This window comes from Pangasianodon hypophthalmus, chromosome 18, assembly GCF_027358585.1.
Source record: "Pangasianodon hypophthalmus isolate fPanHyp1 chromosome 18, fPanHyp1.pri, whole genome shotgun sequence".
Taxonomy (NCBI): domain Eukaryota; kingdom Metazoa; phylum Chordata; class Actinopteri; order Siluriformes; family Pangasiidae; genus Pangasianodon; species Pangasianodon hypophthalmus.
The window spans coordinates 280,001-290,000 of NC_069727.1; the positions used below are offsets into that span (position 1 = coordinate 280,001).

The 10,000-nt window shown below is 43.1% G+C and overlaps 1 protein-coding gene across 2 annotated transcripts in view; it reads left to right on the top strand.

Annotated features, from left to right (window-relative positions):
* kcnc2 (potassium voltage-gated channel, Shaw-related subfamily, member 2) overlaps window positions 1-10,000 on the top strand; it is a 34,946-nt gene that overhangs the window by 17,900 nt on the left and 7,046 nt on the right. Inside the window, exons 2-4 of one of the 2 annotated variants that reach the window (XM_053241863.1) lie at window positions 2,634-3,564; window positions 9,231-9,368; window positions 9,473-10,000. The exon at window positions 9,473-10,000 is cut by the window's right edge and continues 978 nt beyond it. In XM_053241863.1, the coding sequence (XP_053097838.1) occupies window positions 2,634-3,564; window positions 9,231-9,368; window positions 9,473-9,711 (1,308 nt within the window). In that variant the 3' untranslated portion in view covers window positions 9,712-10,000. The remainder of the gene's footprint in view (window positions 1-2,633; window positions 3,565-9,230; window positions 9,369-9,472) is intronic. The other variant, XM_026927892.3, reaches the window with a different exon arrangement.

The window sequence follows — 10,000 nt, forward strand, 5'->3', positions numbered from 1 at the left end:
TCTATACTCTGAATGTAGAGGTCTATACTCTGAGGGGAGAGATCTATACTCTGAATGTAAAGATCTATACTCTGAGGGGAGAGGTTTATACTCTGAGGGGAGAGGTTTATACTCTGAATGTAAAGATCTATACTCCTTGGGGAGAGATCTATACTCTGAATGTAAAGATCTATACTCTGAGGGGAGAGGTCTATACTCTGAGGGGAGAGGTCTATACTCTGAGGGGAGAGATCTATACTCTGAGGGGAGAGGTCTATACTCTGAGGGGAGAGGTCTATACTCCTTGGGGAGAGATCTATACTCTGAGGGGAGAGGTCTATACTCTGAGGGGAGAGGTCTATACTCTGAATGTAGAGGTCTATACTCTGAGGGGAGAGGTTTATACTCTGAATGTAAAGATCTATACTCTGAATGTAAAGATCTATACTCTGAATGTAAAGATCTATACTCTGAGGGGAGAGGTTTATACTCTGAGGGGAGAGGTCTATACTCTGAATGTAAAGATCTATACTCTGAGGGGAGAGGTCTATACTCTGAGGGGAGAGGTCTATACTCTGAGGGGAGAGGTCTATACTCTGAATGTAAAGATCTATACTCTGAGGGGAGAGGTCTATACTCTGAATGTAAAGATCTATACTCTGAGGGGAGAGGTCTATACTCTGAGGGGAGAGGTCTATACTCTGAATGTAAAGATCTATACTCCGAGGGGAGAGGTCTATACTCTGAATGTAAAGATCTATACTCTGAGGGGAGAAGTCTATACTCTGAGGGGAGAGGTCTATACTCTGAATGTAAAGGGCTATACTCCTTGGGGAGAGATCTATACTCTGAATGTAAAGATCTATACTCTGAGGGGAGAGGTCTATACTCTGAATGTAGAGATCTATACTCCTTGGGGAGAGATCTATACTCTAAGGGGAGAGGTCTATACTCTGAGGGGAGAAGTTTATACTCAGAGAGGCATGCTTTTTGTTGTTAAACATCTCCTGTGCTTAAATCTATTGAAACAAATCAGACAGAGAGTTTCTAGACCGAGCTTGATCATTCTCATGCTGCATTTAAATCTACATTTAAACAGATCCCTGATGATCATCTGATAATAAAACCCTGTAGATAAAAAGAGCTCTAGCCATTTAATTAGCATATGTTTAATTAGCATGCTAACAGTGGCATTTCCGTGTTTTATGTTCACACATATTAAAGATATCATCATGGCCTCACTGCACTCTGTGAAGCCTTACGCGCAGTGTTACCAAGGTTACCACATCTTGGATCTAACACCCTGCCGAGATCAGACACTCCCGAGTGTGTGTGTGTGTATGTGTGTATGTGTGCCGAATTAGCCTTGCTAACTGCAGAGTGCACAGGAGACATCTAAAGCTAACAAGAGTGACAAGATCATTAGCGCCTGTTTACACATGTACAGCTCACAGTGGACTGCAGACAGACAGCAGACAGATATACAGACAGGGACAGACAGGTAAATACACAGACAGGGACAGACAGATACACAGACAGGGACAGACAGACAGGTAAATACACAGACAGGGACAGACAGACAGGTAAATACACAGACAGGGACAGACAGACAGACAGGTAAATAGACAGATGGAGTGTTCCAAACTCCAGCACCTGTCCAGGAATTAATGTTCAGATAATAGCAGTTAATAATGCAATGTTCTCTTCATTGCGAACAAGGTTCCAAGGTCAAACCATGGTTCTAATATCTGGTATATGGGGCAGGTTTTTAAGCTACTCTATGGATTAATCAATAAAAATATACAATTGAGTGAAAAAATGTTTGTGAATTACATTGCGTTCACTTCTAAATGTGATAGTTACAGTACAGCTGCTTCATTCTCAGCACTACAACAGCTTTCTGGTATTGTGTGTGTTTTAAGTGTGTGTGTGTGTGAGAGAGAGAGAGTGCGTTTTAAGTGTGTCTGTGTGTGTTTTAAGTGCGTGTGTGTAGGTATATTCTGTCAGCCTCTGGTCAGGATGAAAGCAGCAGTGATAATTACCGCATTAACTGGAGGAGTGTAGTGGAGTATGTTTGACACGGAGTGGGCATATGTGTGTTTTGACGTGTGTGTGTGTGTTTGTGTGTGTGTGAGAGAATCATTTTAAGCCGATGAGTGGGCTGATGGCTGCTGTATGACTCACGCGCACACACACCGTCTCTCCACGACCTCGCTGTATCGGCTCATGTGCGATGTTAGCGAGATGCCTTTTATATGCTAATTTTCAGACGACTGTTGGCTCTCACACTGATCTCACACACACACTCGGCTCTTTCAGCAGTGATTTATTATCATTTTAAAACAGCTGTGACGTTGTACTTCTCATTCAAACAGCACCACATGTTCATAACTCACCTTTAAAAGTGTGTATCCATGCTCAATGTGCTGCCGTCCACATCTTTTGGGCAGATTTTAAAAATGGCATGTAGTTTGGGGGTGGAGTAGATGTATGAGGAGGCAGGGCTAAGGGTGTGGCTAGTGTTCAAGGAGGGGTGTCAACATTAGTGTCAACATTAAAAACATACATCAGCATGTTTCACTGACCTCTGACCTTTAATACTGTAGCTGCCATATCTAATGACATCCATTTCCCCCTCTTTTTTCTTTCCCCAGTTTGTGGCTTTCGCCTCTTTGTTCTTCATCATGGTTTCCATCACCACCTTCTGCCTGGAGACACATGAAGCCTTCAACACCATCATCAACAAGACGGATGCTTTAAGGAATGAGAGTGTACTCGACCTGGTGCCTCAGTATGAGATCGAGACGGATCCAGCGCTCACATATGTGGAGGGTGTCTGCGTCCTCTGGTTCACCTTCGAGTTCCTGGTGCGAGTGACGTTCAGTCCTGATAAACTGGAATTTGTCAAGAGTGTACTGAACATCATCGACTTTGTAGCCATCTTACCATTTTATCTTGAAGTTGGACTGAGTGGTTTGTCATCCAAAGCGGCGAAAGACGTCCTGGGGTTCCTTCGGGTGGTCCGCTTCGTGCGTATTCTCAGGATCTTCAAGTTGACTCGTCACTTTGTCGGACTGAGGGTTCTTGGACACACACTGCGTGCCAGTGTAAATGAATTCTTCCTTCTCATCATCTTCCTCGCACTAGGTGTCCTTATCTTTGCCACCATGATCTACTACGCAGAGCGGATCGGCGCTAATCCCAATGATCCGACCGCCAGCGACCACACCATGTTCAAAAACATTCCCATCGGATTCTGGTGGGCCGTGGTCACCATGACTACTCTAGGGTATGGCGACATGTACCCTCAGACGTGGTCAGGCATGCTGGTAGGAGCGCTGTGTGCACTAGCAGGCGTGCTAACGATAGCAATGCCCGTTCCAGTGATCGTCAATAACTTTGGCATGTATTACTCACTAGCCATGGCTAAGCAGAAGCTACCGAAAAAAAGGAAGAAGCACATTCCACAGGCGGTGCAAACTGCATCCCCGTCCTTCTGCAGGACTGATCTGAGTTCAGCCTGCAACAGCAACCCTGTCGATCTGCGTTTGGGACAGAGCCGAGGGCTCGAGTGCCACCGATCTGGTGAGTAATGGAGTAGAGGTCTATGCAGTAGTAGTGAGAGTGAAATGATTTTTATTCTTTTTTAGAGAAACTGAGATATTTTCAAGAAGAAATTTCTAAATGCATGTTTAAGCATGTCTTCATTTTGGGGTCAACAAGGGTTGGGCTTAAGGTGCATTTAATCAATCACAAACTATTCTATAGCTCAGTATAACACATCATTAAATAATGAATTTAATTACATTAAAAAATAGTCGACATCCTGTTCATGCCTTATTTGTAGCTAGCTAGTGAACCTGGCTGCTAATGTTAATGAAACTCTAAATTAGTTTATTATCAGGAATCTTACTAGCCAACTTGGCTGGAAGGTCTGATACATTCTGGTAGAAAAGTATAATTATTATTTATATTATTTATTATTTGTTTTAGTAATTATTTTCCCTTTACATTGTTTTAATGTGCTCTGAAAGTTCACAAGGTTCATAAATAGGTTTAAGATACTAAATCAAGGTCATGAAATCGTGTGTGTGGGATGTAGGAGATTTTATCACACTTTTAATTCACTATTTGGATTTGTTGAAATTATAAAATAATGCCATTGTTCGATGTGCTCTGCTGGAAAGAAAACATGCTCTGGGTTCGAAGGATAATATGACCGAGCACTCATATGACATTCATAGTATTTTTGAGTGTATTTAAAGCTAAAACATAAATTTCATTGCTTAAGAGCTTTTAGCGCTCAGGTCTGTAGTGACCTCTGAGGTCTGAAGGCTGAATACAGCCCTAAGAGAAGAAGGAAACCCGTTTGATAAACTAACGTGTAAACAGTTTACATCACTCCAATTTAGTACATGCGGCTTTCACTGCACTGATTATAATCTACCAGACATTGTTCTAAATAAAACTGAAACTGACTGAAAATAGCTATGATAGATCAGCTCACAGACATCAGAGGTCTCGTTTGGGGTCAAAGGTCAGTACTGTGTTTTCTCAGTATCTCAGAAGGCATCAATAGTCCCTCCAGACAGAGTGGATATTTTTAGGTCCAGCCTACTTTTAGGAAACTTTCGCACATCATACTGTTCTGTGCTGCAGTTCACTGGGACTTTTCCTGAATGTGTTTGTGATTCAGAACAAACAGGATGCAGTCACCGACTCACACACACACTCACACACACACACACACACTTTCCTACCGACACAGTGAGAAACAAACACAGACATTCCTAAGGCTGCTAAATTATTAATTTGTGTTCTGTCTGTAAGAGCTCCTCAATACGAATCATTGGACCAGAGGGAGTTTGGACCAGTGTGTTTGGATGAGTGTGTGTTTGGAACGGTGTGTGTTTGGACCAGTGTCACTTTGAACCAGTGTGAGTTTGGGCAGTGTGTGTTTGGATTAGTGTGTTTGGACAAGTGTGTGTGTGGGCCAGTGTGTGTTTGGGCCAGTGGTTTTGTACCAGTATGAATTTGGACCAGTGTGTGTTTGGGACTGTGTGAATTTGTATCACTGTGTGTTTGGATCAGTGTGTGTTTGGGCCAGTGGTTTTGGATCAGTGTGTGTTTGTGCCAGTGGTTTTGGATCAGTGTGAGTTTGGATCAGTGTGTGTTTGGGCCAGTGGTTTTGGATCAGTGTGTGTTTGTGCCAGTGGTTTTGGATCAGTGTGAGTTTGGATCAGTGTGTGTTTGGATCAGTGTGTGTTTGGGCCAGTGGTTTTGGATCAGTGTGTGTTTGTGCCAGTGGTTTTGGATCAGTGTGTGTTTGTGCCAGTGGTTTTGGATCAGTGTGAGTTTGGATCAGTGTGTGTTTGGATCAGTGTGTGTTTGTGCCAGTGGTTTTGGATCAGTGTGTGTTTGGGCCAGTGGTTTTGGATCAGTGTGTGTTTGTGCCAGTGGTTTTGGATCAGTGTGTGTTTGGATCAGTGTGTGTTTGGGCCAGTGGTTTTGGATCAGTGTGTGTTTGTGCCAGTGGTTTTGGATCAGTGTGTGTTTGGATCAGTGTGTGTTTGGGCCAGTGGTTTTGGATCAGTGTGTGTTTGTGCCAGTGGTTTTGGATCAGTGTGTGTTTGGATCAGTGTGTGTTTGGGCCAGTGGTTTTGGATCAGTGTGTGTTTGGATCAGTGTGTGTTTGGGCCAGTGGTTTTGGATCAGTGTGAGTTTGGACCACTGTGTGTTTGGACCACTGTGTGTTTGGAACGGTGTGTGTTTGGAACGGTGTGTGTTTGTGCCTGTGTGTTGTACATTTACATCAGTGTTTTTCAGCTGATATTGATCGTTTGGGCGATGGTATGTTGGGCCACAGTTTATTATGGACAATAAGTATTTAGACAGTGTATACTGGGCATATAATCCACTTAAGCCAGGGTATTTTTGGGCCAGAATGTATTTGAACTGGAATTTATTTGGATCAGGGTGTGTGCTGGCTAGACAGTGTCATTTGATCAGGTGTTTCTTGGCCAGGTGTGTTTCACTCTAGTCTCAAACTGCAGTTGTCTATTTAGTGCAGTGGGTATTTTTTGTTTTCTGTACATTTAGATAGGTGGTGTTTTTGAGCACAGGCGATGGTGTGTTTGGGTCGATATTTATTTGGGCTATGGTGTGCTTGTGCCAGAATTCATCTGGGGCAGGAAGTGTTATTAAAACCAAATGATCAAAATAAAACTGACCAGAATTAGGAATTGCAGATCAGGTCATGTTTAGATATGTTGAGTTTATTTTTTTGCAGGATTGTGTGGTTATGACTGCACTTTATAACTATAATCTTGGAAAGGTTTTCTGTCCTTTTCTCTGTCCTTGGAGACATGAAGATTTATTTAAAGACAAACAGCTGGTGACTTTGGAGATGTTCCTCTGAGGGAGAGGGAGGGCTGGAAGCTGGAAGCTGACTGAGAGTGTGTGAGTGTGTGTGAAGTGTGTGAAGAAAGAACAGTGTGATTCAAGGCTATGGATAATTTTGGCTCAAAGTGTTTGCTGTCTTTGTCACAGATCTGAGGATTTATCTGTGTCTCAGTCTGGCATGTGGGACATTAGATAATGTTCTAGCACCTTGAGTAGAGCACAAAGAGATATGACTGAGAAACATGACATCATGGTGATGGTTGATATATAGCAAATTTATAGAGTAAATGAATCTTCAGAAACAAAGTGGTATTAAATACCACTTCAGCTACATTAAACTAAATGTAACTATTACATTTTTAGAAAATATAACACTGAATATTAAGGGTGGACTTAAGGGTGGATATGCAGGAAAAGTCATCAGGTCAGTGTCTTTGTCAAAATTCTTCTAAGTATCATTACTATTATTCCAGGCTTAGAGAAGATTTTGGCCTCTTGTAGTTGTTCCAACGCAGAGGGGACCAGTGGCAGGGGATAATGATACTTGACTGCAACTTGAATCAATCCTCGATAATCGATGCAAGGCCATAGGCGACCTTCTTTCTTCTCCACAAAGAAGAAGGCTGCAGATGCTGGTGAGGTTGAGGGGTGAATGTACCCTTGTTTTAGGGCCATTTGATGTGTTTGCCCATGCCCTGAGTTTCTTTGGCGGACAAGGGGTAGATGCAGTTACGCGGAGGTGTAGCAGCTACCAGTAGCTCAGTGGCACAGTCATGGGTGCGGTGGGTTTGTGGCCCATTGGCCTTGGTTTTGCTAAACACTTCCTTTAGCCCTTAGGAGTGTGAGGCATTTTTTGGATCCTGGAGATGTTTTGACATGCCCTGACATTTGCTCATATTTCAGTTACTTCAATTAAATTCAATTCAATTTCATCTGTATAGCGCTTTTAACAGTGGACATTGTCACACAGCAGCTTTATAGAAATAAATACATTCAGAATAAATTAAATCAAAATCATCTATCTATATATCATCTATCAAAAATATATATTCCTCCAAGTCGGTGAAGTCGCCGTCAGTTGCCGCTTCCCTGAACATATGCCACTCTGTGTTCAAAACAGTCCTGAAGAGCAGAGATGGCTCGAGATGGCTCCTGCTGGCCAGGTTTTCACCTGCTTCAGAACCGGTTTGGAGCGTCTGACGAGCGGTCTGTGTGCTGGGATTAGTATAACAGAGATGTGGTCTGAGTAGCCGAGGTGGGGGCGGGGCTCCGCCCGGTACGCGCCAGGGATGTTTGTGTAAACAAGATCCAGCGTGTTCTTCCCTCTCGTTGCAAAGTCCACATGCTGATGGAATTTAGGGAGCACTGACTTGAGATTTGCATGGTTGAAATCTCCGGCAACAATAAACAGTCTGTCAGGGTGTGAATTCTGCAGTTCACTAATAGCCCCATACAGTTCACAGAGCGCGTCTTTAGCATTAACACTGGGGGGAATGTAGACACCAATTATGAGGACAGTGGTGAATTCCCGTGGTAAATAAAAAGGTCTACATCTGACAGTCACAAACTCCACCAGCGATGAGCAGTAACTAGAGACTAGCACCGAGTTCTTGCACCATTCCGTGTTGATGTAAACACACAAGCCGCCGCCGCGAGCCTTACCGCACAGAGCTGTGTTTCTGTCGTCTAGCTGAATGGCGGCGTCCGGAACTCTGTCGCTGAGCCACGTCTCCGTGAAAACAAAGACACAGCAGTCTCTGAACTCACGCCGCGTAGTTTAGTGGAGTCGGATGTAGTCCAGTTGTTCAGGGAGCAGACATTGGAGAGCAGGATGGACAGGACAGCTGGATGGCTATGGTTTGTTTTTAGCCTAGCATGGACCCCAAACAAGTCAAGATCATGTAGCTTCTTCAGCAGATCATCATGTAGGTCGGTTGTTGCATGATTTCTGTACTTTAGTAGTGTCTTGCGATGGTAGACACGAACACTCGTTGCTCTGATGTCCATATACCATTAAAAAGTTGGGCTAAGAACAAAAATAGCACCATTTTGGATCCGGAGTGGCTGCTGCTTGCTATTGCTGCACAGTCATCTTGGATGTAGTCATGATATTCAGGAGGAATTTTCACTTGGGACATTCCTGGGCTTTTGAATGTGGTGGAACCCACGCACACCGACGAGACCTTGAGCCACTGGAACAGATAATATGATGACCAGCGTGTGAATGCAAGTACAGGTTCACAAAAGCTTTATTATAAAAGCTTGCAACAAATCCATTACATTGAGCAAAAATCAGGAACATGGTCAGGTGATTGGCAAACAACATAAACTAGGCAAGGCAAGAGTCAAAAACCAGAAAACCAGAATAGCAAAGTAGTACAAATACAAATTTACAGATTGGTAACACATATACTTTGCATACACTTCACAATGATGTGGTGGTGAGGAAGTCCTTAACTATCGTGGCTGTGACTGAATACAGGTGATGGTGACTGTGAATGTGACAGAGCTCATGGATGGTGTAGTGTCCATGCTTGTAGGCCACGTTATGTTCTGGTAAACGTAGTGTAACACAGATTCCGGCATTGACATGGTACTACACAACATTTGCTGGTGGGTATGTGTTACAATCATCTTATTCCTCTGAAGAAAGTTTAAACCTCGAGTGCTTTGATCCCTAATAACCATGTGTGTGAGTGACCAATCTACTAATATTTCAAGCAGTTACCATAGAAACAGTCTAGAATCGCACTTTACATCAGCTCATGTCCGGGTGTAAGTTTGACTCCAGGTTTTGATGGTACAATGGTCTTAAATTTACACCCTGATCAGTACGGTTGTCTCTGCAGACCTCAGTGCAGGAAGTGACATCACAACAACTCCAGAGGAGCGAGTGTCCATACAGGATCGACACAGTGGAGGAACTTGCTTCCTATTGGCTGCCAGTGATTACAGCTGCACTGCTGACTCCGCCCTCCGCAAATCAGGTGTGCTCTAAATAACTAATCAGATCGCTTGACCACGTGTCACTGCCTGTCCATCCAATCATATTAGTCTTTGTTCTTCTTAATTGGTCATATGGCATGCCCAGCTGTCTGCACATCATGGTCACAATCATCATCATCATCATCATCATCATCATCATCCGCAGCAAATGTCACTAGCATGCTATGCTTCATTCCCATAACCATGAGAAAATGCCCATTTCTCCAACCTGGAAGTGTTGCATGCTGTAAACACACAAACAAAAATAATGCAGAAATGATTGTGATCCTTAATTATTTTTCTCACTTAGAAATTTACGCAATTCAAATCCAAAATTCCCAGTAAGAATAAAATGTGTTTACAAATAAAACAGTCATAAGTGCGGATATTCAAACTTGTGAAGGTGGTAAAATCAGAATGACATACTGTGAGCTCATTAAGCAGTATGACAGGGTGTGACTGTGTCAAAGGTCATGACAGAAGCACAAATCCCATATTCACATCATATTGGAGAATTTGCGTGGATGGAAAAATAGCTTCTGGCTTGCAATATGGCTTCAGAGAGACAGAAGATCAAGCACAATTTCTCAAAAACAAGGAACTCAGGAAACAAAAGGGTGACCAGAAAACATGC